The 27806-nt window shown below is 31.0% G+C and overlaps 5 protein-coding genes across 7 annotated transcripts; 3 read left to right on the forward strand and 2 right to left on the reverse strand.

Annotated features, from left to right (window-relative positions):
- The first annotated feature begins 407 nt into the window (after positions 1-407).
- Positions 408-7576, forward strand: Reg-5 (Rhythmically expressed gene 5). 2 transcript variants are annotated; one of them, XM_076904653.1, is made up of 4 exons: positions 408-699; positions 3490-3661; positions 3753-3842; positions 6258-7576. In XM_076904653.1, the coding sequence occupies exons 1-4, from the start codon at positions 583-585 to the stop codon at positions 6656-6658; spliced, it is 780 nt and encodes a 259-aa protein (XP_076760768.1). In that variant the 5' UTR covers positions 408-582; the 3' UTR covers positions 6659-7576. The 2 variants fall into 2 exon arrangements, with proteins under 2 accessions (XP_076760768.1, XP_076760769.1); XM_076904654.1 differs by lacking the exon at positions 408-699 and adding an exon at positions 2739-3130.
- Positions 7577-8387: 811 nt separating this feature from the next.
- Positions 8388-12879, forward strand: Flr (actin-interacting protein 1 flr). The gene is made up of 13 exons (XM_076904671.1): positions 8388-8546; positions 9472-9593; positions 9676-9766; positions 9880-10027; positions 10110-10277; positions 10388-10556; positions 10626-10754; positions 10851-10955; positions 11033-11353; positions 11618-11737; positions 11814-11972; positions 12361-12511; positions 12607-12879. The coding sequence occupies exons 1-13, from the start codon at positions 8531-8533 to the stop codon at positions 12714-12716; spliced, it is 1809 nt and encodes a 602-aa protein (XP_076760786.1). The 5' UTR covers positions 8388-8530; the 3' UTR covers positions 12717-12879.
- Positions 12880-13114: 235 nt separating this feature from the next.
- LOC143429191 (uncharacterized) lies at positions 13115-17476 on the reverse strand. Of its 2 annotated transcripts, XM_076904678.1 has the most exons (4): positions 17454-17476; positions 16681-16875; positions 16420-16596; positions 13115-14498 (listed from the first exon to the last, which is right to left on the reverse strand). In XM_076904678.1, the coding sequence occupies exons 2-4, from the start codon at positions 16861-16863 to the stop codon at positions 13827-13829; spliced, it is 1032 nt and encodes a 343-aa protein (XP_076760793.1). In that variant the 5' UTR covers positions 16864-16875; positions 17454-17476; the 3' UTR covers positions 13115-13826. The 2 variants fall into 2 exon arrangements, with proteins under 2 accessions (XP_076760793.1, XP_076760792.1); XM_076904677.1 differs by lacking the exon at positions 17454-17476 and having other exon boundaries at positions 16681-16932.
- An 800-nt stretch (positions 17477-18276) lies between these two features.
- LOC143429226 (eukaryotic translation initiation factor 2-alpha kinase) lies at positions 18277-23366 on the forward strand. Its single transcript, XM_076904734.1, has 13 exons — positions 18277-18582; positions 18993-19119; positions 19242-19416; positions 19637-19793; positions 19866-20040; positions 20121-20382; positions 20482-20607; positions 20691-20877; positions 20948-21053; positions 21136-21344; positions 21473-22208; positions 22432-22776; positions 22895-23366. The coding sequence occupies exons 1-13, from the start codon at positions 18455-18457 to the stop codon at positions 23090-23092; spliced, it is 2931 nt and encodes a 976-aa protein (XP_076760849.1). The 5' UTR covers positions 18277-18454; the 3' UTR covers positions 23093-23366.
- On the reverse strand, positions 22552-27777 carry LOC143429228 (uncharacterized). Its single transcript, XM_076904739.1, has 15 exons — positions 27402-27777; positions 27163-27329; positions 27035-27086; positions 26789-26968; positions 26359-26523; positions 26099-26269; positions 25493-25563; positions 25262-25408; positions 24848-25177; positions 24636-24786; positions 24404-24557; positions 24129-24313; positions 23952-24066; positions 23668-23865; positions 22552-22693 (listed from the first exon to the last, which is right to left on the reverse strand). The coding sequence occupies exons 1-14, from the start codon at positions 27616-27618 to the stop codon at positions 23718-23720; spliced, it is 2253 nt and encodes a 750-aa protein (XP_076760854.1). The 5' UTR covers positions 27619-27777; the 3' UTR covers positions 22552-22693; positions 23668-23717.
- Between the last annotated feature and the right edge of the window lie 29 nt (positions 27778-27806).

Genomic DNA, 27806 nt, shown 5'->3' on the forward strand with positions numbered 1-27806 from the left:
TAACGTTATCATACCAAATATTCCAATAAATCCAAATTTTACTACACGCGATTAATAAAATATAGAAAAAAGTAAAAAATACTTTTAGTTTCATGAAAGTTTTTATTAATTAGATAGTGTCCTGGAAAGACATAAATACTATTGAGGATGAGGTGGACTCTGTTCCTGAAAGTAGGAGTGGGGAGCCCAAATTTCCGTAGACGTCACTGGCGTCGAATGTATAGCCACATATAACCAAGGACCGAAGCAAATACAGCCAGTTTACAGGAACTATTCGATAGGAGTGGATCGTTTTCTCATTTTCGTTCACTCGAGTCCACGTGAATTCTATCTAAATAACGTTTCTTTCTATTAATGTAATACTCAATTGGCTGTTAGTTACTTTTAATTTCACATCATCTTCGCGCCATTTGTAAAATTTAATTCTGCGTCATTAACCGAGTGTCTTCCACGAAGGTTTTCAGTCTACGAACATTAGTTTCCTTCGATCGTATTCATATAGTAGACTGAATTACCTAGCGTAACGGTACGGTGTAGAAGGTGTGTTTGTAAAAACTGTTAAAGTAAAGTGAATCGGCAAGCATGAAAAATCGAAGAACTTTTCTGCTGTTCGCCGTTGTCTTGATGCTGGGATGCCATGCTCTGCGTGTCACTGCTTCTGCGATTCCCATGTGGGAATTTCTTTCGAGAGATGAGAAAGTATGTAGTTTTCACGTTTCATCATAAATTGAACACACTGAAATATATAAATAGTAATCGAACATTTTCCTAAAAAGTTACCTTTATTCATTTTTGGGTATCATATATATGAATTAAAATTAAACTTGCATAAAATTATTATTTTGATAGTCATTTATTTTTAAATGAATATTTTTGTTTAATATCCATAAAAAATTTGAATTTACATTGCTTAAGCTTATTACTCTTTATTGTTTACTTTTATTCTAAGTGTATGAGTGTATGTAAATATGTGTAACCAGTATACTTTGTTTATAAGAAAGTACGTTCAAACTATATTTTTCCCTGTTTTTTTAATACGAACTACATGTACATAGAAGCGTAGTAATCTATGGATTATATCGACAAAAGCTTTCACCGAACAATCGAGTGCATTCGATAGAAATGCTCAACTCGTGCGTTTGTAGAGTCCAGTCGTGTATAATTGTGCGAGCGCGCTTCGGACGTTGACTTTTCTCATGACATTGTGCCCTTCTTACGTTACTTTTTTTCATGCAAATAATCTCAGACGCAACAGTTTGTGTTCTATAGTGTTACACTTTTTTTTTTTTTTTTTTACTTTTATACAAACATAAAAGAAAATAATTATTTAAATGTGAAAACTCTGCAAAACTTTTTATATGTAAGACATTCTTTTCTTGAATTCATAAAATTTGTCATCGATTTTTGTAATAGTTTTGTGCCAGGCTATGGCCAGAAACATTTGAAAATCAAAGCCAGTCAACTGTGATTGTCACTTTTAATATTTAACGTTTTTATTCAGTTTTTTTAGTATAGCTTTTCCTAAATAAAAAATAAATATAAAACTGTAATTATATATATGAAAATGAATTGTATGTATTAATTGTTATTTCAAATGTAAGATGATATTCAAGGTCTTTTCAAGGTTATAGAGAATGAAGATATACTTAATCAGCAGGAAAGAAATGTCGTAATCGAATACGTTGGTTGCAAAACAGGGAAGGAAAACTGTACCGTTATACTGAACTTCAATATTTCTTTTTTACGCTTCTTATTTTAATATACATAATTCGTTTGACACGATATTAAAATTATTGTAAACCGTTTTGAAAATTTATACTATATTCAAAAATTATATTATGTTAATATTAAATATTTACATATTTCACATCCCAACGAAGATTTTAATATTCTCTAACTCTTCTTACATCGAAGAATTTGAAATTAAAATTGTTAACTTGTTTTTAATTCTGCAATATATACTTTTACACGCGTGATGATCTTACTAAAGGAATGCGCGAAAAATCGTTTCAGCGCCTTGCGTGCCAACGTGCGTAACAATCCGAAACATACATATGTGGATGTTGGTAAAAGTAGTAGTGGCATGTAAATTGAAGTTCAAGAACGCCCTTTATATTATCTATGATTAATTAAACTTGTAGTTTATGTCAACGAATTAACTTTAAATTGATCAAAATAGAAACAAAGTGGTCGGGAGAGACCTAATATTTTTTAACTTGAAATTTTAAAAAATTTTAATTTTTCTATCGAGATGTAAAATAAGATAACATTATTCGTATTTATTGTCTACTTTTTTATTAGATTGATTTTAGATAGATTTTATTAGATTTTATTAGATTCTCTGTTCGTATGGACTTTCTCTTATTTCCGGAAACCTTTAGGAGATAGTACAATGATCCACTATCGATTACGCAGCGGATCTAATGTAGGTCAGCAAAGAAATACTTGCATTGTCGGTCGTACAACTCGTAGAACATAATACAACTATTTTTTCTTCGTCGTATACCTTTCTTTTATAATATTCTGCACGAAACCGCAAATATCTACAGTTAAAACCTGATAATTACAAAATAAGAAATCGAATAAAAATTCAGCAGCGTAACGTTTTGTGAATAGTGAATTCAAGGTTTGGCTTCCTACAAAATCTTCTTACCATAAAAAAATATTTGTCAGAATGCCATTGTTACGCAAAAAGATTTTAGGATATTCTTTCTTCTCACCGAAACCCATCCGGTGTTAGTACATTAAATTTTGAGTAGATCCAAAAGGCGTGTCACAAAAATGTCATTAGAAATTCTAAGGTTGAATATTCGCGTAATCGCGTAGCCATAGATGGGGTCAAAACTGTGTGGACATCGATCGTTGCGTTTTACGTAGACGTACCACGAACGGGGGCATGTTTTGCGCGGCAGACAGAATTTCTCGTGACGAAAAAGAAAAAACGATGCGGTATCGCAATCAAAGCCCGATACGTGATGTACGATGAGCTGCGGCACGCATATATATTTGTTTGTTATAACTGTCGAGTCCGATATCCCGTGTGTTACACATTGCCGAGTTTCACCGGACGCGTGCAGAATGCATTTGTCCCCACGAAATGGAAAACAGCTTTCGCGATGATCGACACTTTGTACGAGGAAAAGAAATTTGCGCTATTTACATATACATCAATTGTGAAAATTCTATATATTCTTAATTTGAAGTCAAAAACATGGTATTAAAATCGATCGTGAAATCTACATTCCTTTAAAAGTATTATGAAATAAATTCAAATAATTGTTTAACCGAAAGCTAATTTTTGAAAATGGAATTTAACGATCCTATACCATGAGAAATAATATTATGATTGAAATTCAATAACATTTTTCGAATTTTATTATTACTATTAGTTGAAAGTTAATTTTTGTTGGGGCTCAATATTTATTTGCTTAATATTTACTGAAAGCAAAATATCATTTTGAAAATAACACGTTAGGTATTTACTTTCAGATGAGCCATTTGTACGGGATCTTTGATCAGCAGGTGGCCAAATTCTGCGTAGACTCTTCAATGCCTGACTGCAACAAAAATTTATTAGTTTCTGGGTTACGGATCTTGGCTAATATGGATGATAACATTCTTGATAAATTGGATCCGTATCAACGTGGTGCTAAAGAAATCAGTAAGATTCTCAATTTCATTGTGTGAAATAAATAGAATACGATGGTTAAATTCAATTTTACTTTTGATAATTCGTTATTTTTTAATTATAGTTTGGCGTGCTATGGTGAAAAAGGAGTACAACACAAGACTCGGTCACGAACCGGACAGATCCTTTTTCACCACCGGAACTGACTCATTAGGTATGCATTTAAAATATTTATTTAATCAACAAAACTCTGAAAGATCTATCATTCATATATTCAGGATTACATTCTGAATTCATCTTTTAGTCCGTATAGTCATACATTTTCTGATGATGTTACGTTCACCTTGACTCGTTTTAGTAGAGCTGTCCGCCTTACGATGTTCATTAACATTAGTGAAAGCCTTAATCGATAAAAAACGGAAAGAATTTATACACGGAGTAATAATCACGCTGCGCACATCATATTACTTGAGAAACGCATATCAGAAGTATACCAGTGAACTTTTACTACTTTAACAGTAAAAATTGATCTGACGCGAAATTCAACAGATAAGAAGTAAACTTTTAGAGGGAATCATGAGAACTGGATACTCACCTTTTATCCGCATGACCTGAAATGAATGAAAACAAATACCTGCTTCGAGAAAGTTTCAAGCATCGTCTCAATCGCGCACGTTCCACTAGAAAGTTTTTTTTTCTTCGTCCAAACGAGATCGCGTTTGATAGCAGAACGCTTGTTTTCAATTGGACCAACCTCCTTAAGTGCACTTTCACTCGATCATCTAAACAAGTCAACCACAGTTCGAGAAGGTTTTTTGGATGCCGTGTGAAAAAATTATTATTTCCCATAATGATACAACATAAGCCGCGACCAACTTTTTATTGGGGAGGGATCTCTGACATCAGCATTGCAGGAAAAACAATTGGAGCAGACTAATAGACTTAATATTTTTCTAATGGTTTGCAGAAATGGAATTTACTTGAATTGAACTCGTTAACTTGTTACCGCACGGTATATTAATAAGAGGCATATACAATTTATAGGATTTCATTAAGGAACAATTTATAGGATATAACAGAGAATTAGAGTAGAAATAATCTTGATAAATAATAGTTCCTCTACATAAAATCGAGGACTACGGCATGCCTATCTTTGCATTCCTTCACGTCCCTTCGAAAAGTCCTTGCAGAGAAGAGTCATTCAACAGCGAGCTGGTGGAAGTAGGAAGTATTGTACTATCGCGGTCGACTGACGTGAAGATATTAGATGTCGAATTATCATAAAGCGAAGGTCAAATGTTTGTCGAAAAAGGATAACTTTCGAACCGTGTATATACACAGTTACATGAATGCGTTTAGAAGTTGATCGTACTAAAGATATTTACGATTCATGATTATTCTGACCGAAGACGTATTTGTCTATAATATAAACTTGTTCTTTACGAGCCGCTGAACCAAAATACTCTTCGTCTAGTTACAATATGAATATCTGCATAATCACTTCATTGCACAATTATACAGAGTGATCCATATAACTAGTGGTACAACCGAAAAGGGGGTGATTCTATTTGAAAAAATAAGTCGAAATTAAGTCAATCGTGTATTCCGAAGAAATCACAAGTTGCGAACAATTGAAAGAAAAGCTTATTACAACCTTTTATACATTAAAACAACCGAATACCTTAGAAAGCCTTCATGGAAATTTAATTAGAGGAGCAGATTATGTTTTAAGCAGGATGGGCAACACTTCTAGCAATTTCTGTAAGAATAAACTTTGTTTCAAACATTTTATTTCAGTACTTGTTCGTAATTTACGTGTCCCATCGAGACAGCGATTTACAGTGAGATCCATTACAACGAGATGTGATCAAGTGTACTACTGATACACTGTGAAAATTCAAAGTTGATTTTCTCGAAAACAAAGCCTCAAATGAAAAATTGTTATTCTTTACTTTCGACTTATTTTTTCATGTACAATCACCCTCCTTCCGGTTGTACCACCAGTTACGGATCACCCTGTATATTACTAAGTTTATGATTCATTTATTAACACAATTGCATATTGATAATAAAGTTAATTAGCTGATATTATTAATTCTTAATTTCTATTCTTTTCTTTTTTTTTTGTAAAAAAAATGTAAAAAATAAACATAAAATTGTATTTCATTTCTAAAACTATATAGTAAATGCAACTAAATAATTGGACAGTCTTTTAAATGTCATTTTTAAGTTAGCAGATTAGTCAGTTACATTAGTTGCAATCATTCAGGTAATAAATAAATTTCCTTTTTTTTCTTCGTACCTGACTGGAAAAATAATCTACGATTATAGTGATTGGGAGAATACATATATACATTGATTCAAGAAATGAATACAAGGATCTGAATAAGAATGAAAGTCGCTAAAAGTCATTTTGAGTGTCATCTTTTATACAGTATCATATAGGAAAATAGTAAAAGAACTGAAATACATAATTACAAAGGAAAGATTAAATTACGGCCAGACATACGAAAACATACTATTTTAAATAGTAATGGTATATTTACTCTTACTTCCCTCATAAAACGACATTCAGTTACAGATAATTAGAGAATCTCAAATTAAATCATATACTGTTTCTATTTTACAGTCACCAGTGACAGTGATACAAATGGCATAGGAGAAGAAACAATGACTACAAACGATTATATTCGACTATCTTCGGAACATACTGGTCCTTATTTGGTCGGACCAATGGTGATTCGAGTATATCCGGACGGCCGACCGGTTCCGGAAGATTCGACACGTCCTCTACCCCGCGATGAGGACGTAGAAGAATTCAGGCACTCTCGAATACCCTCCATCGAAGAGATTGAGGTTGACAGAGACGCCTTGTATGAGAAACGAGGGTCGGAAAGAAATCCATTTTCCGAAACCAAGAATCATCGACAATCTTACGAGGGGTCTGTTCATCTTTGGAACGATCACCCACCATTTAAACGGCGATTGCTTCGAGAGGTAATCGCTAAGCGTAAGATACGTTATTATTGAGGAAGACGTTAAAGAAGACCATTAAAGACTTGGATCGATGATAAAAGGCTGAGGAGCCTTGTGATGGTTGTATATTGAAGTTATTAGCCATAAGAATGCATAAAACTTTTAGTCAAGGTCGTTTTTTTAGAAAGAGACTACTTTATAATGTTGAAAGACCAACTAATATAAGTCCATAGGAAGAAGTGAAATTTGCTTCTAGATGTTCTAGATTGTTTTTTGAGTCCATTGAAATGGTATAAAAAGTGTTACCTGTATTGGTTACAATGAAACAACATTTCAGAGATCAGTTTCATACTTGTCTTTCCACTAAAAGCCATTGTAATTATTTTTTATAGTTTATATTGTGAAACTGGTCTTTCGCATGACAAATAATAATAAAAGTTATCTGTTTTACACAATTTGTTTAATGCAAGGCAACAAAAAAAGGTGTCATTATTCGATAACTATAATTGTACATTGACACATTGATAGATAATAATTTTGCAAAGGTTGGTGGTGATGAGTATGAAAAGACTGCTTTTACTAATAATATTCATATACGTTATATATTTTGATAATCATATCAATGTCTAAAAGCATTTAACGTAGGAGGTACGATATGTAAACCGTTAAGGACGATTGGTCGGCAGTTGAATCGTTTACTCTTATTGCTTCAGCTTCCAATTTTAGATGTGTGCTTTTTTTATAAGTATTTCAAAATCTGTAATGTACATTTTTATATATTTGCACGCCTTTCTCTGTATAGGGATAATGCCGGCCATGAATATTTTGAATCATATGGTACTTTCCATTAATTTATTATTTATTTTACCATTTGTTAAATTCTCATTTATATTTTATATTAATTCCACTAAAAGTTTGCTCATAATTATGCTATAGTTTCAATTAGCATGAAAATAAACGAGTCCTTTTGTATGAGATTTTGTATAGATTCACATATATACTTTCAGTTTTTCGTGTTTAAGATAAGTGCCTGCACAGCATAATGGAACTTACCTCGCTGAAAATTTATTACTTTTCATGCTGAGTGAATTGCACGTACAAAACTTATACAGTGTTAATTTTAGCAGACATGTTAGCATTACATGGAATACATTTCCATACAGTAATATTTATATTTGAATACTTTATTGAGTATGATACTACTATATTTATTACAATTATGCGATAGAGTTTAAATGATGAAAGCATGTTAATTTGTGTGTATATATATATAATTTCAGTTTCAATACATGCCACATTATAAATATTTGTAATGTACAATTTAGAGGTTTTTACATGCGTAATATAGATGATATTTTTAAAATGCCGTATTAAAATTTGTGGAAATTAAAATTTTGTATAAAACCATTTATAAGTGTTTGATAAATTTTACATTCGGTTAATATTAAAAGAAAACAATAATTGTTCATTATATATATTTTTAAGCACATGTAAATGATTTGAAATAAAATGTGATATATGTTTGTAATAGTAATATTTATTTGACTGAAATTATTCCTCCTTAACGTTATCATAAACTTTTTGATCATTTTCTATTTTATGATATGTAGAAAAAAATGTATATTAAAAAATTAATTAAAAGATTGTTTAATCCCACCAATATTTCCACTTTTACCTACTGTCGAGAATGATAGATACTTTTTTGTTGAAATGAAAACTAGACTTTAGTTATTCATAGTTCTACAGTCGTTCACCGATCTTGTTTCAATGCAACCAATGCTTCGACTAAATAAGGCAAGGGCGGAACAAGTATTTCAGTGAAAAGTGTGTTTGGGGGGGAGACAGAGAACGATACGAAGGAGACATTGAACTGATTCCCATTGTTAAGTTTTTTCAAGTATTATTTAAAAGAAATAAACGGAAAAAATGTCTTATGAAACAAGTAAGTGGTACCGAAATATTTCAATTACTTTTCACGCTTGTCCGACTATTTATTATAATCTACTTTATGTGACTACCGGGCTTCCTAATTTTCCGGCTGCTTATCTTATGCCGAATCATAACACTTCAAACGCATCAGCGATTCACGTACATAATGTCATGATGTATTATAACTAAAGCAATTATAAATTCGTTTCGTACGTGACTATGTATGAAGGAATTATCATTTATGAAATCGCTATGTTACTTTTTATCCTTTATTTTGATATGCAGATTCTTCATGTCGAGCTATCAAATAGCTATGTTACACATCTGTGAATACATTTTTCTTATCTAAATTGACGTAATGATGCTTGCGATAATTATAGCTTATCAAAAAGGAATTAAATGTACAACAGTATTTGATAATAATTTAGTTTATTAGTAGTTTTATCAGTAATGATAAATATTTAAAAGAATTTAGATAATGTAACTTAATCTGAAATCCTATATGCAATTTATTAAGTGTATAAAAAGAAATGAAATGAATCGTTCAGTTTTTATGAAGGAACAAATTCATATTCTAATATTTCTGAATACTTTTAGAATTATCCGAATTTTATACATCATTTTTAATAAATCAAATAAATCAAATTATGTTGATCAAATTTTAATTGAAACACTAAATGCGAATCATTGCAATTTCAGGCCAAAGTATAGTTTTCACGCTTAAAATAATTTGAAATATTGCATATTGGATTCATGCCAATCTACGAAGGAAGTATATTTTAGTTCCAGTTGGAAATGCATTCTATTGCCCAATTTCTTTCTTAGATTGTGTTATCGAAGTCAACTTGCATTTTATAAAATTTTTATTGCACGAGATATATGAATCAAAAAATGTATTGTTCTTGTAATAAAATGTTATTATTACTTTTTCTTTGCAGAATACATATTTGCTACGTTACCTAGAACGCAAAGAGGACAACCTCTTGTATTAGGTGGTGACCCTAAAGGAAAAAACTTTTTATATACCAATGGCAATAGTGTAATAATCAGAAATATTGATGTGAGTAAAATAAGAAGTTACTTGAGTATAATATAAAATATTGGCACTCCTATTGTTACTATTAATAATTTTTCATTTTCAGGATCCAGCTATTGCAGATATTTACACGGAACATTCTTGTGCAGTCAACGTTGCAAAATATTCCCCAAGTGGTTTTTATATAGCATCAGGTGGTATGTAGAGGTGTAGAAAATTATTATTATTTAAAAAAGTAATTTAATGTGCTTCAGTAATTACACAATAAGTAAACATAAAAACATACATACAATACAATTTCGTATTAAAGATCAATCGGGCAAAGTGCGTATTTGGGACACTGTGAACAAGGAGCACATTTTGAAAAATGAATTTCATCCTATTGGAGGACCTATTAAAGATATAGCATGGTCACCTGATAATCAACGTATGATAGTTGTCGGAGAAGGAAGGGAAAGGCGAGTAACAGAATGTTTTTTACAGATTGTATTTTTATAGTTTCACATGTAGTAACATTTTTATCTCTATATGTGAATGTAGATTTGGTCATGTATTTATGGCGGAAACTGGTACATCTGTAGGTGAAATATCTGGCCAGAGTAAGCCTATTAATTCGTGTGATTTTAAGCCTGCTAGACCGTTTAGATTAATCACTGGAAGTGAAGACAATACCATTGCAGTCTTTGAAGGCCCACCATTTAAATTTAAGTACGTATGTGAGACTTTCGTCTTTTAACAAGTTCATTGCGCACATTAATATTTCACACAGATCTCAAGCATCAAAAGCTTAATTTAATTTACTTTGTTTGTTTGCATAGAATGACCAAACAAGAGCATACTCGATTCGTTCAAGCAGTACGTTACTCACCTAGCGGCAATCTATTTGCATCTGCAGGTTTCGATGGAAAAGTATTTATTTACGATGGTGCAAATTCCGATTTAGTCGGAGAAGTAGGATCACCCGCTCACCAGGGCGGAGTGTATGGAGTAAGTAAAATTATCTTCCTCCAAATTTAAGCTTGTAATAATTTTACTCATATTTTCATAATTTTGTAGGTGGCTTGGAAACCAGATGGAACGCAATTATTAACCGCTTCCGGTGATAAGACATGTAAACTTTGGGATGTAGAAACTCGCACGTTGGTTAGTGAATTCAACATGGGCACAGCTGTTGATGACCAACAAGTATGTAATTTTTTTATTTTACAATGCAAGAATTAATCAAGAACAATTGAAAGAAAATTTAACATAAAATCGGTAACAAGACTAATTTTCTTTCAGGTTAGTTGTTTATGGCAAGGAAAACATTTACTGTCTGTATCTCTAAGTGGTTTTATTAACTATTTAGATGTTGATAATCCTACAAAACCACTTAGAATAGTAAAGGTATCAATTTTAATATGTTACGAAATTGTGTTATTGTAACATGAATATTTAATTTTTATTTTCTTTTCTTTTTTTAGGGTCATAATAAGCCAATAACAGTATTAACTTTGAGTCCTGATAGAAGTACAATTTATACTGGATCTCATGATGGGTATATTACCAACTGGAACGCGAAGACTGGAGAAAATGATCGTGTTCAAGGTCATGGACATGGAAATCAGATTAATGGGATGAAAACCGTGAAAAATTTACTTTATACCGCTGGTATCGACGATACCTTAAGATCGGTAGATATTGACACGAACACATATACAGACACAGCTATAGTTAAACTTGATTCCCAACCACGTGGTCTAGATATTTACAAAGATATAGTTGTAATTGCAACCGTTCGGCAGGTAAGATTGCAGTATGATCATTTTTTCAATTCAATGATCAGATAATCGTAATTGACTCGCGTTTATCACTATATTTAGCACACAATTAGTCATAGATAATGTCGATTTTCGGATCTGCAAGCCATGTAATTGGTCAAAACGCCAAATATTAGGAATTATGAAGACGCTAGTACTTTTTACTATCAGATCATTTGGGCTTATATGTACTTTAAATATTTTAAATTTAGTCGCAAATTGCGCAACATTTATATTAATTTATTTTAGATAACTGTCACACAAGATGGTCGAAAAGTATCAAATACGCCTATTGATTATGAACCATCTTGCGTGTCAATTAATCAAGAAAATGGTGATGTAGCTGTAGGAGCCACATCTGACAATATGGTAAGTTAATTGAGTTTATTCCTAATTTTTTTTTTTGTGAAAATATGGTATAACGATTTTTTAATGTAATTTTTAGGTTCGTATATATACTCTGTCAGATACGAATTTATCGTCGAAAATGGAATTAGAACATCTAGGTCCAGTCACGGATGCTGCCTACAGTCCTGACAATAAATACTTGGTAGCTTGTGACACAAATCGAAAGGTGGTTCTTTATACTGTTCCAGAATATAAGGTAAAAATGCTTGTTTTGCACAGTTAGCAAAAGTTGCATACTATGTTTGGGCTATTCAGATACATTTCGCTTATCCAAGTTACAGATAAATTGTGCTAGCGGTTATTCGATTTAATTTACATCATTAAAGTAGCTATATTGATTAGTATACCTCAGACTTTTATAACGCATACTGTAATTAACAAAATATTGTCACTGCTATTACGTGTGTATGCTTGTATTTACGTGTGTGTGTTACATAATTTTTTTTGTAATAATTACACCCCTCTTAAATGCTTGCTGGATTTTTAGAGGGTAAGTAGAGCTTTTCGCTAAAAGAAAATGCTGATTAGGATTATTCGTGCAAAATTTAATTCAAAATATGCACTAAAAAATTTTAATTGTACAGCTTGCACACAATAGAGAATGGGGCTTTCATAATGCAAGAGTAAACTCTGTAGCGTGGTCTCCCAATTCGGCTATGGTTGCGAGTGGGAGCCTCGATACAACTATTATCATTTGGAGCGTAGCAAATCCAGCGAAACATACGATCATTAAAAGTAAGTACATTTACTAGTCTAGTTTCACAGTTATAACCATTTGTCTTCACTAACCAAGAAAATTACTGCGAACGTTGAAAATGTTTTTGTTCCAGATGCTCATCCTCAAAGCCAAATAACGCGTTTAGTTTGGCTAGATGAAGAAACATTAATCTCAGTCGGACAGGATTGCAATACTAAAATATGGCGTATAGAAAAGATTTAATTAATACTTTAGACGATATGTCTCTTTTTCTTTTTTCTAAAAAGAGCTTAATTTTTTAATGCATTTTATTTATTTTGTAGCCAATGAATATTGTATATTATTTTTTAATGCAATTTCCCCCGAATAAGATGAATTAGACCATATTACAATTTTTTGCATTTGATATATTGAAATAATCAAAAACAAGTACACAGTATATACAAACAAAATTGCTACAATATCTTTTTACACTTTTGCGCAGTGTCAATTATACATAACATTTTTTACATAACATAGTTATTTTTTAGATATTTACAACAGTAATGATGAAAATATGCTGTCTTTTTTTATTGTTCGATTTTTACTGGGTGATTGTAAAAAGAATTAATCATGAAAAAAAAACATCAAAACGGAAAATGTCTAATGTCTACTTTGTCTTTATTAAAACAGTGTAACGATAACAAGAAAAACAGTAACAATTCGAACACTAAGGGTTTCGAGGAACGTGATCACACTTTAAGTTATTTGTACATTTAAAAACAACATAATCAAAGATGTTACTATAACTTGCCTTATTTTTAATCAGTCTAGTACTGAATATTTCTTAAAAAGATGAGGTACATAAGTTTTCATGTTAAATCCTCTCTTAGTTTGTTTTTATGTAATAAAATATTCAATTTTAATATTCAATCATACTGTTCGGAAGCTAAATTGGAAACACAATTAAAAAGGGATTATGTGAGTTAGAAAGTCTTTATGCTGCTTCATTTTTAATTCTATACGATCTTCTTTCTTTTTTAGCTAAACTTTTTAAGTCTGAATGAACTGTAATTTTCTAGAATGTGACGCTTGAACGAGGAAGCATTTTAATTATTTTATAGTAAAAGAGGTCAATGCTTTCATATTGATTTTGTCTCTTTACAGATTAAAATGCTTAACGAAAAAGCGAATAAATTGTAATTATAATTTTTTCAATTTCTTGGTTCGTAACAATTTTTTTCTTTTTTTTTTTTTAATTAACAAAAATCATTAGGTCAACGCGAATAACACAACATGTATCTTTTAAATAAAAGGTATCCTAAAACACCGGGATGATATAAATCGAAATATATCTATAAGAAAAAACAATTTCTATAGTTTCGGTGTACTGTACCGTGAACGCTTTTGCGGCGATGCTACCGGATGTCTGTAAGAGACATGTTTTCTAAGCGCGTCCCGCGATCTTGATACGTGGGAGCAAGCTGTACAGCTATACGAACTATTACTGTGAGTCTCCATATGTACCCGCAAGTTATATTGATTACTTAATTGTTTTCCACAGATAAGACAAGTAACACTAGATTTGTTATAATTTTGAGAAGTTCTACCAGCCACAGAGCTCGTGAGAAACTTAAAATTCGCGTCCCAAACTGGAGGAGGTTTCGTATCTTCCACTGGTGTAATTTGATCTTCTAAGACGGGCGTAGCGTCGTCTATACCACTTTCTGAATATGCTTTCTCAGCATACTTATTGGTGGACGTATTGATGGAAGGAATACTGATTTTTTCTCTTTGATTTAACTTTGCATTAATGGAGTAATAGGGCTTGGTTTTCACGCAATACGATATACTTTCTTGATCATTGATAGTCTCCTCTATGTTCTCAACTGTTTCCGTCTCTAAAACTGTTTGTAAAGACTCTTTACCTCCACTCGTGACAGTGTCTTTACTTTCTTTTTTTATTGCTGTATCGGATAACGTTTTTTCTTGCAGTTGCACTGGTGGAGGCTGAACGTATAAACCATTATCGTGTCTCGAATTTTTCTGTAAAAATAAAAATATGGAAAAACAATTAATTATAACTGTGAAATTTGGGACTACAGAAATTAAAAGTTAATTTACTAGATTTTTTGTAAATTTAACTTATATCTTTTATATAATTTAATGTTTGTTTCTTCAAGTATTCAAAGGCATTGAATTTCCTGTTCTACCTAGCCTCTAAGAGTAAATATTTTTTAGTTATAAGAATCAAATTAGTATAGAATTTTATTTTATTCTAAACAATTTTTTAGACATTATATACTCCTGTGATGATAAATTTTCATATAACAATTTCACTGTGCATTATTATCAACAAATAACTAAATTTCATTAGTTTCCTGCTTATTTGTTCTTTTTGTAATGATTTATTATTTTATAAAGAAATTGTCATGCACCGTTTATCTCATCTGTTTTCTTTTCAAATTAAGAAATAGTACTGCTAAGTATTTATATATTAATTCTAAATATTTGTTATGGCCACTCGTGACTAAAATATGAAGCATTATTGTAATGCAAAATAGTATAGATTATGTAAAAAAAAAAAAAAAGACTTAACTGTTCTAAAGTATCTACTGAAAGTTTTAGTTGTGTAGAGATTCTTGGAAAAAGCTATTTTAGATATACCTGTAAACTCATTCTATGGGGAAAGGTTCCATGGGATGCATCCACTTGCATTTAGTTGCAACACACACAACGATCTTGATCTCGTGGATATCGTTTAAATTCATTATCGTTCCTTCGATGCACGCATGAACATAATATGTGTAGTAGGTAATTCCTTCGTGTGATACTTCTTGAGGAACGACAGTGAATGTATTTAAGTGACCTGAACAAAACAACACGATCAGAGGGTAATATAAAGATTAAAGAAGGGAGAAGCAAATATGTAATTCGTTTTAGAAATTACTTTTTGCAGTAATTATATACAAAGGACAATGGTATTTAATCAGTGTCTAAGCATTTTGTTATATTTAATCATCTAATACTTACTGCATATACATTAAAAATAATTGAATAATTTACTTTTAACTGAACAAAATTAGATATAGACTATAAAAGTTCTTCAAATAGATGTAGTTTCTATATAGTAAAATTATAGTCTCGTGTTTAATACATTAACGAGAGAATGCAAAAATCTTTCTAACATATTTAGTAACTTATTAAATAACTGCACTTACTAGATATTTGACTAGGTTCAATCAATAAATTATGTTAACATTGTACAATTATTATGAGTGAGAGTGTAATTCTGTCTTGTACGTGTTTTTGGACAACAGGTTACAAACAAGGAAATAACAATAACCAGCAAGGAATTGCTAATGTTTAAGGCACTGAAGAAAATACATGCTTTGTTACATATTTTTGCAATTCACACTGACACAAGCTTCATTGGATAAGGAATAATGATTTACCATATAAAATTAATTATCTCTCCCTATAATGTTATTAATGAAGAAAAATATAACAATTAGCGAATGATATTTATTTAAGAGCCATTTGAATATAGGGCATAGTATATAGTGCGATTATTATTGAACAAAGTTAAATGCTACTCGATTTAATTTACTCGATTTTCTTCCCTCTCTCAACCTAAAACTGAACCATTAAATATTACTTAAAAGTAATATTATTATATCATTCTGAACTTTATGCAAAGTTAATTGCATAGGGCTGATAAATAAAATGCAATCATGCTTTTTGATGTACAAAGCAAAGAGGTTTGGTAGAACAGTCGTAAAAAGAAAAAGTATAAAATTTCAACTTTCAAACTCAGCATTCAACTGAAGATAATTGAGATATTAGGGAATTTGTACAATGTGATATTAACTGCATGGCAAACTTACCAATTGCAAACTGTTTTGCACAACCATCACTTTGTATCTTTATTATTATATTAATTGAAAACATAGATAAACTTCCTTACCCCAGCTATATCGGCTAATCCACGAATATGCAATGTATCCGCCATAGCCAAAAGTGCAGGTAGTTGTTCTTGATAAATATTCACTTCACCGTTATACATGAATGTGACTAATGCGCATAAATTTGCGTATTCCATCCCTGGTAATACAATTACCGGATGTTGCAAAGAACTTAAATCCTAAAAGTTGATTTCTATAACTTTTGCTGACTTAACGAAAAATAAAAGATATTCTGAGCGATTAAATTAAAAGATATTCGATACCTTAAACAATTCTTTAAAATAGTAACTACAAGCAGAAAGTATAATTTTATGTGCATGTATGTGTCTACCACCAGCGCTTAGCGTAACATCTGTTAAATAACCACCATCAAGAAGTTTAGGCAGAGAACTTAACAGCGTGTTTTGAAAATTGTGCCAGCGTAAACAGAATTGTTGCCCCTCCATACTTTTTATATGCTGCAAATCAATATATTGCATAATATTTTTAAATAAGAATTTTACATTTTCATTGTATAGTTTGTTTATTGATAATACATGTACAAGTAAAAAATTTGCTGATCGTTATTTGCATAATTATTTGAACAAAATTTTTTTGGTTTTCTACCGTCGAATGAAAAGAAACTAGGCAATCGTCAAATTAATTCGAAAAACATCAATTATACAAACAAAGGAACAAAAGGAAATGAAATAAACATCCGTAACGGATGAAGAAAAAGTTACATAAAGAAGAAGTTACAAAAATACTATTTTTCTTCATACGCTCTAATCGGTTAATCGTACAAGTATTTCTGACGAAAACAAGCAAACTATAATAAAATTAACCGAACCCTTTTTAAAAACACACTGCATAAAACTGAGAAGGTTATGTGTGTCTAAGATCGAATAAAATTGTAAAGAATTTCGTTGCGTCTGATTTGATCTATTTGTGCCAGATAGAAGGGTAGTTGGGTTACTGCTGGTAGAGCCAGTTCAAAAGATAGACAATACTATTTATTTAATCAGGCTGCAGGTTCCAGCCAAGTCTATTATTGTACCTTCAGGTACGGCTGGAGGAAAGAACAGATATTGGCTGTACAGTTTCGAAGGAACAAGTTTTGTTTCGATAGTTTTAGCCATCCGATATTCTTCGGGAATTCATCAACGTCACCGAGTACGCTTACAATTCTGCGTGTCACTTGCTCTTACCTTGACAAAAAGTTATTTGTTAAATTGTCGTCAATGATATTCTTTACTAGAGACACTTCACATCTATCTGGCAAATTTCGCCATAATCACCGGTAACGTAGAAAAAGAATAGCAATCTAAACGACGTCGACACGCACTGTCACCTGCCGACATATTATAGAAGTATCCGCGATATGATTGCACCGACCCACAAGTACAACTATCAATGCTGATCACTTTTCACAATCAATGTCAAATTTTTAACTAATATTTCCTACACTGATAAGCGTTTCCCATGCTATATGCTATAACAACTGCAATAACAACTCGTACAATCCATTCTATATGAAAATATCGAATATCTGACAAATATAAAAAAATTACTAAATCTATTACACATTCTATTGCCATTCGTTACTTTTTCCGTATATTTTCGAAAGATAACGATTATAACAATGTTGTCCGACTAATTTATTACATACAATCGCTCTACTACACGTCGCTCGTACATATATTTATTACACATTCGAGGTAAATATTATATATTATTCTTGTTGTTTTCGATTGTTTTTACACATTTTTATTAATTATCCGGATGATTAAAGGATCACAGACAAATATTGACAAATCCCGGGTAATATTCATACCGCCTTGCGCATGGATAAAGGTGAGACGAGATGGCGCTAGAATTTAACGTATATTATAGTAACAATTTATCAGTTTACCATGGTCCATCGTTGGCTGATAAACATCCGATGTCTGGTGTATTTTAATCGAATATTGCGATAAAACATTCCATATATATTAATCCACGTAAATATCTAGAAACAAAATGTTGTATTTATTTAATCGATTGCTTCGCGCGTAAACAATGTCTGGCACACATTTATGGATGCGAATATGGTTTTATTCGTTATTTACAATTTTCTTCACATCCCCGCTGATTAACAGCGGTAACATAAAACAGTTGACGTTTTGTGGAAAGAAATCATCTCGCAGGTAATTAGCCACGAATTTACACTGTTACACTTCATTTAAATATTTAATGACGCAGTTTACGATTCACCGTGTCTGTTTACCTCGATTTTACACACTTGTCACTTGCTTAGTAGAAAAATTTAATCGCCAGATAATATTTAACTTGTGAAAGAGTTTCCGTTGCTTGAAAAGTACTACGAAGTGTACTACATAATTTTGTTCGTTAGTTATACAGATACAGTGAAATAAACAATGCAAGGTAGGTCAAGAAATCAAACATTTTACACTGCAAACGAAAAGGTGAATTTTTATCATTTATTCCGTCCCTTTTAAATGTGTTATACGCGTTATTCATTAATTGAATAAACAATTGATTAAGTATGTAAGTAAGTATATAAAATACAATTTATATTTTTTTACAATTTTTTCAGTTTATTATTTGTGAGTACATTAGACGGGAAGATATCCGCACTAGATACCAATAATTTTGGGAAAAAGAAATGGTCGTTAGATTTCAATGAAGGATCTATGTTATCATCGAATATACATCGCAGAGAGGTGACAATAAATATTGAACATATTTTATGCGTTTAGCGTTTATCGCCAAAAAGTATTAATAATTAAATATGTACACTGTATACGGGTATATCATTGGTCTCTGTTTTCATTATATTTTACAGCTTAATGATAATGGGCAGTGGGTTCGATTAATTCCATCTTTAAGCGGTGGACTATATAAATTTGATGGAGAAAATTTAGAAGCAGTACCAATATCTGCCAGCCAATTATTACATTCATCCTTCCATTATTCAGACAATCTAGTATTTTCTGGTGGCAGAGAAGTAAAATCATATGGTATGTATTTTCTAATGTGTAAATGAGCCTATGGGACTTTTACGATCCAACATCGAACAATAACCTGCCTTCCTTTAGAGAGATATATCGATTATCAGTGTATAATTTGATGGCTTAATAAAATACTATTAAAAGTCTTAACAATAATAATAATAATAATAATTGTGTAATAAAAATCTACAGAAGAATGTATAAAAAGATATACATTTTCTTGCAATAGGTGTTTCAAGTGTAACTGGAAAGATTTTATACGAATGTGGAATGAATGGTTGCAACAATATCACGAGAGGGGAAACTTATATAGAACAAGAAGTACTTATCGTTCAGAGATTCCAACAAACAGTGAGAGCAATCGAGGCACGAACTGGCATTGAAAGGTAATCAAATGTAAAATATGCCAAATACTATAAATAGCAAGTATAATGTTAAAAACATTTATATTAAAATAGATGGAACTTCAGTGTTGGTCAGTATGATTTGCAACTAGTCGATCAATCTGACACGAACTGTGGAGATGAAATAACGCCTTCTGTATTAGATATCGAAATTAAAGTTGTTGTACCCGATGGTTTGATTTGGGCTGTTAATAAAAATGATCCTGCTGTGAAATTATGGCAACATAGGGTCAGTCTTAGTTGTTTACAAAACTTTAGGTCTTTACCTTTCTATCTTTATATTAAATATGTTTATTTACATTCAATTAGTTTGATTCTCCAATTGTTACTATATGGCGCGAAGATGCAAGTATCAAAAGCAATGAAGATAAAAATCTCAAGGAAATTAATTTATTTGACAGTACGCAATGGTCTTGGGGAACAGAGCTTTCAGTTAGTCCAGGTATTTATTTAGGTATGCACGATAGACAATTATACATACAAGAGAATACAGAGCTACATAAATCATTGGAAGCATCACCAAACTACTTGCAGCATTCAAAATATCCGTGGCAACCTTATCCTGCTGTTGGTATGAACGTTTAACTTTTGTCTTCTGATGTAATCAAACCAGTAGACAACATTACAAATCTTTATCATAAAATTATGACATACTCTAAATATACTTTAGGTAGTGCAATTATAAAATCTCTTCCGAATCCAATAAAAGATAATGATGTTGATGCTTTACCTGATATAACAGATGCGCAAAGTACCACTGCGTTATCAGTTTTGTATAATTCAGAATATGTAAACGGTATATAAGTTTGAAACATAAGTAAATAAGATCAGCGAATAAAAAATTATTACTTTCGTTATCTGGGATTATATTTTTTGTAGGAAATGGATTTTATCTTTACTCAACAGATCAGTTAGAATTAGATAGTGATAAACAATGTAATCGAACTGATCCAAATCTAATCTTTATTGAGAGAGAGGAAAAATCGTTTGGGGTAAATAATACTCACGAAGAGGACGATGACGATACTCCTGTTCAAGTTATAATTGTATCATTATGGTATTGGTGGTATGTATTATGAACTATGAAGTATATTTACTCAAATTTAACTACGTTAATTGAATATCTTTTACAACAGGAAAGAAGTTTTAATCATTTCAATTACCACTGCAATTGTACTTAATTTTATGTTAACACAACGATTGTTAAATGCTACAACGGTTGCTAAAGACGCAATACTTCCGGTAAAAATGACATACATTATGCTATTCAAAAATATAAATCTTAGATATCACCTGACATTATTTATTTCTATATATTTTGTAGCCTTTGATAATTGAAAGACATATAGAGACAAATAAAACTAACCAGCTAAATAACGATGAGAAAGAGATTGAAAATTTTAAGTCTCGTTACCTCACAGATTTTGAACCAGTGGATTGCTTGGGGAAAGGTGGTTATGGAGTAGTTTTTGAGGCAAAAAATAAAATAGATGACTGTAATTATGCTATTAAAAGGATTGCTTTATCAAATAGGTTTGTTAAAAAAATTTAATAAATTCAACTATATAATGTTTAACGTATTCATGAAAGCTGTGAATATAAAATGTAAACTTGACGTAACTAACAATATTTTCTCTGTCTACTTTTACTTTCTTTAATAGTACATATTCAAGGGAACGTGTAATGCGAGAGGTAAAGGCATTGGCCAAATTGGATCATCAGAACATTGTAAGATATTTTAACTCATGGTTAGAATGTCCACCCGCAGGATGGCAAGAAAAGCATGATCCTCAATGGATGAACAAGTTAACATCTCCAAGTTTAGATATCACCTCAGATACAATTCATACTAAAACAAAGATTAATAATTCTGTTTGTATTAATGTTAATTTGACTGATCAATCGTCGATAGATAGTGCTCGCGAAGCATACGAGTTAGATCACGATTCTGATTCTGATTCCTTTATTGTGTTTGAAAAATCCCACTCAATGGGTCAAACTGACAATGTTATTAATATCAATAGTTGTAGTACTGAAAGTTCTAATTTATCTTGCACGAGTGATAGAATAAAAAAAATATTGTGCAAAACTAGTGGTAATTCTACACGTTCCGAGAGTATAGTGTTTAAAGACACAAACAGTAAAGATGTGGATGGAAAGGAGAAAAAAAAACAACAGAAATCATTTTCGTTAGATTTGAGTAGTAAGCGAAACACATACAAGTCTCCAAAAATGTTCCTCTACATACAAATGCAGCTGTGCCAAAGGCTAAGTCTCAGGGAGTGGCTGAAAGATCAGTCAGTGCGAAATTATCATCGTGTATTAAATATATTTCAACAAATAGTCGAAGCAGTGGAGTACATTCATTTACAAAATCTTATTCATCGTGATTTAAAGGTAATATTTGAAATAATAGTGTATAATATTTTATATGGATCCTTTCGTGCCAAACCGATCATTTTTTTTGTAACTTAAACTGCACTTACTTTCATATGAATTACGATATATTTTAATTTGTACAAAATTTCAGACATTAATTCCAAAAATGATCGACTTGGTAGTAGAATGGCTCATCCAAGAAATCATATTATTACTTTGATGTTTAATGAATAAATTTCAGCCTTCGAACATATTTTTTTCTTTTGATAATAAAATAAAAGTCGGGGACTTTGGTCTTGTAACTGCAATGGCAGAAAGTTACAACGAAGCCCACACTCCTTCTGAAAACGAGAATATTACTCTTAAGAACAACTTGCATACCGCTTGTGTCGGTACTCATCTTTACATGTCTCCTGAACAAATAAATGGCCAACGCTATAATTATAAAGTCGATATCTATTCTTTAGGTATCATTTTGTTTGAATTGCTTATCCCATTTGTTACTGAAATGGAAAGAACAGTTACCTTAAGGAATTTAAGAAATTCAATATTTCCAAAGAATTTCAGTAACGAATATCCAGCTGAGGTAAGAGAATTATTGTGCATTTTTGGCCCTTATAGTGCATTCTAGAGATTTGATTCCTTAAACACTTCTAACTTGTGTTTTCATTAAGCTACGTTAATTGCAAACATTTTACTTTTAGTACGAATTATTGAGGATGATGTTAGATGAGAATCCTAGTAAAAGACCTACAACAATAGGTATTAAAGGAAGACCACCATTATCAAATTGTGAAACAGCTAATGGATTCAATATAAGTCAAGATACAAAATGGCATTTTGAGTTACCTCAATTGGCACGAAATTCTTCTGTAACTAGCAGCAGTAGCAGTGAATCCTAAGAGAATATCCATTGATTGATCACACCCTTATAATTGATTTAAGTAGGATATAGGTAATTTACGTTCTGTTATATGTATATTTATCTATTATTTTACATTTTACGAAATGATTACAAATTTCAACGTTATATTAACAAGAGTACTAGCTGAATTTGTTTGATTATAAAAATGGCATTTATTCAGAACTATTTGAACGAAAATAATCATAACTACAAAATGTCAAATATTAATTTATGCAAGCAATACAAATAGTAGAAATAAGTGGTTAACTTTTTAATTAAAGATATATATATCTTTAATATTTTTTTAGATCTTAATTTGTACTCTCTAAATATTTTCCTACAGAAATCGTATTATTTCATGCTATTATAACTTTAAAAACGTTGGATGTTACCTTTTTAAGTATACTGTTAATAGTAATTATATTTATTGTTATATATAATTCAAAATTTGTGTAAATCTATTTTATAATAAATGTAAAAGAATATAGATATTTTATTAATTCGGTAATTAACGATTTTATTATTTACAAGTTGTTGCTTTAATTAATAATTAGTGTTATTTAAATAGGTTACTAGTGTGTAGTGTATTGTTATGCATATAATGTTCTGTTTAATCAAAAGATTCAGTTTTCTTTTAAAATTCTTGATACCACTTCATTTGCAGCCTGTTGACTACCAAGCAAAGTTACTCCACTCTTGGATAAAACAAAATTTATAGTAGACATGGAATTATTGTTAGATATTTGCGGCTCTTGTCTATCAAAACTATCACTGAAAATAATCATATATTTAATTTCGTTTCGTATTTATTAGTTCTGGTTCGATAATATTGATTTACTGTTTTTGTTTTATATTACCCATTTCGTAAAAATTGTAAAATTTCTAATAAACACCAAATTATAATGACTATAAAGCACGCAATTGTGGCTCCATAAATAAAGCTCCATTCTTTCCAAGCTTTGCTTTCAAACTCTAAAAGATTAAAGTTTATTAAAAAATAAACGAAACTAGCGGATCAAATTATTCTAGTATACCTTCGTCTTTGTCTATTACAGTAATACCAAATGTAAAAAGAGCTTGATTTAAAGTTTTAACTGATTTATTTTCAGAATGATAGATGTGGCAAGAATAAAAGTTTTCGATTGTATCACGAGTCATGTAACTAACAATACTAATAGTACTAACGCGTCCATCATCCTTAATGTTGAAGAAGTCGTTGCTTAACGAAAAATTAAATTATAATTATAAAACAAATTGGGAAAAACAAAAATTGGGAAAAATTAATTTTATGTTTCAGAAAATAACTTACTACTTTTCATAAGATTGCAATAATCTATCCATTACTAACCACATAGCGTGTGTTCTTTTCAAAGATTTATATCTCTTTTTATGAGGAATTATATCGTAGAAGCATGATAGTTTGAGTTCCTGGCCCAAGAATAAAGGTATTTCTTCATAGTAATCTAATAAACAGTTACATACATCAATCATAGTGTATTATGTGATTATTCTAAATTATTTGGCCATAAATTAATTATTACCAGATATACTAATAGTACGACTAGAAAACTTTTTACTAGTTGTTTCCAATACTGGTAATGTTATAAGATCTATTTCTTTCCCGTCTATATTAAGATATCCAAGAGTAAAACTCATTAGGGGTACGTCTACACAGTTGGGACACATTTTTTCCTATTATAAAAAAGTACAAATTTCATATAAGACATAGTACCTTTTAATTAAGCCTATTTACCCTCATGTCGTCGCGTATAGCTCCTAAAAATATGTAACTTGTAGATAGGGTCATCATTTCTTCAAATATTAAAGGCATGTATTGTTTTTCATTTCCATTGACTTGAATGTATATATTTTTGTCATCATGGGCTAGTATTATTTGAAACCATTCACCTACTAAAATATGTTCCATACTCTCAATTGCAACATAAGTAGCTCCTTGATGAAATTTAAGTTTTATCTTTCCCTCTTCTAACAGCAATAAAATATATTCATTTAAAGAAAAAGAATCGTCTGGTATAATTGCCAGAACTCCATTTGTGTCCTCTGGTTTTATAACAATTGTAATCTAGATTACAAAAACTAGAATGAAGATCATTGTAAATAACAGTCGTCATTTAAATTTATTAAAATAGCAATTCTTGTTTCTTACTTGCCAATGTTCCATGTTTCTTGGACATGGTACTGCAACTGAATCTGTTAAACTAATATAAATGAAACCTTCATTATCATCTGCAATCAAATGTTGGACATTGTTGCTACTGAATGGAACATTTGTATATTTTTTATCATACTTATCCTAAAATAGTATGTATTATGCTTTACAAAACATTTGGTCATTTAAAATTAGTAGTAATTATAAAATATAACCAATGTGAATAACTTTTGATTCATGTAGTTGAACAGGCATAAAATTAATTCTTATTTCCTGGATTTGGCCTTGAAATCCTTCTCCTATCTTCATCGTATGATCCAAATCGTATGATGCCGGTATACATGAAAAAATGTTATCTTTATGAAGTCCATCATCAATACGTAACAGACCATGTCTTCCATATATCGCAGTTAACACTACATGCCACTGTCCAATCTAGGAAGCAACATATATGAAAAAAGAAATATTCAACACATAAAAAGATATCTCTTACTTCCAATTTGGTTTCGTGAACTAAACCCAAGGTACAGCTGGCAATTTGAGATAGAAGTACTATTCTTCTATTTTGCAGAAATAACTTTAAAAAATTGCACGTTAATTCTTTACAATTTTCCTCAAAGCGATAAATAATCATGCCAAAAGGTGACAACGGTAAGAATCTTAGATATATATGAAGTAAACGTGTAGGCTTCTCATTTGGATTATAAAGAAGGCTGCTTTTTTCTGTGAAATGTGCTACTTCGTGTGATTTAACTTTCAAAAAAATTTTAAATCGTATCAGACACAGAAGAATAGTTTAATATTAATAATAATATCATTAAATTCCAAGTATACCTATGCATGGTCTAGTGAAACACTGATGAACTTCAGACGCTGAACCAACACAAGTTGTACCATTACCACTTGGCGAAGGATTGTTGCACATACGATTTCTCAACTGTGTACCAACCCCACAAGTTGAAGTACAAAGTGACCAAGCTGTCCACGATGACCACATTCCATTTACTAAAAGATTGATAAGTACGATTTGCACTCAACTTATACTTATTTTTATAAAACATGCAATACTAATCTATATAAAATAAAATTCTCACTTGAGCAATTATTAATTGCACAACCCTTTACTTCCATAGCTGAACCCTTACATGAACTTCTTTGCTTGCTTTGACTTTCTGAACAGAAACGCTTTTTTATTTGTATTCCAGAGCCACATTCTACACTGCACATACTCCACTTGCTCCAATTGGACCAACTACCAGCTATTAGAAACGAAGAAATAATATACTATTCATGTTATACTTGATGCACAACATCTGAAATATTTACTATATTACACTGTAATTTATATAGAACACATAATTTTTAATGTATTCAGTATAATCGATAAAATAATTTCTATGAAACTTCTTTTAAACTAAATGTTTTGTCTTTTATAATTAGAACAATAATATATGTTGTTATAAGTAATAACGTGTTTAATGTTTAAGTAACACAGTAAATGTTTTTTTAACACATCTAGTATACTTAGGCGATTTTTGCAATTAAACCCCAGACAGTTCTCCATCTCAAATGCTGAATCGTTACACATCAATTTTGTACTTGAAGGTATTGGACTGTTACAAGTCCTTGTACGATATTTTTTACCCTTGCCACAAATTGCAGTACACGATGACCAAACTCCCCAAGCACTCCAACCACCGAGCCCTAGGAAAAATATATTATTACATATATTTATTAGGAAAATTCATCCTTGTTTAATTATTTAATTACTTGGACATCCAACATTATATTTAATGCAATTCATGGCATTCCAGTAAGGCATCTCCATGAAAGATACATCAAAATGTTATCAAGTCTTTTCTTCTTCAGTTATAATCGCGAATTCTATTGTTCATTACCGCATTGTTCCCAAGAACCTTCTCTACAATGGAGAATATACAATCGACAAGAAAACATAGTTCATTCAATGCTGGCAATTCTTTGTGAATTTTCTTTACAATCTTCAGTTCTTCTTTACGTATGGGATAAATACTTACAACTTTATCGTAATCCATCATCGTGCATCCTAAAACCATATTAGGATTAAATAAACTATTCATCGAATTATGTTATTTTACTCTATTCTTAAAAATTATACTCATAATTTGGCATCTTTTAATTTGATAGCTGGGACCAGTACAGTAAGCCCCATTGTTGGAAGGAGCAGGATTGTTACAGGTACGATATCTAATTTGTTTTCCTATAAATCCACATTTTCCAGAACAAGATCCCCAAGCACCCCAAAAAGTCCAGCCACCATCGATAGGACAGGAAACATCTTTCTTTAATCCAAAGTCGCACGAAAGATTTTCCATCGCATTAAACAGTTCACCTTCGCAGTAAAGATATTAACAACATCTGAAATTATTATTTGGTATAATATTCTTTGTTTACCTGTAGGGACAAGAAAGATTAGCGAAATGAAAGGAGTGAAATTCAGGAGAATCATCCTGGACAAGAGATTCAATACATAAAACAGCCTTTGTTGTTATTCTAGTGGTGT

The sequence above is a fragment of the Xylocopa sonorina genome, chromosome 11, assembly GCF_050948175.1.
Source record: "Xylocopa sonorina isolate GNS202 chromosome 11, iyXylSono1_principal, whole genome shotgun sequence".
NCBI classification, from domain to species: domain Eukaryota; kingdom Metazoa; phylum Arthropoda; class Insecta; order Hymenoptera; family Apidae; genus Xylocopa; species Xylocopa sonorina.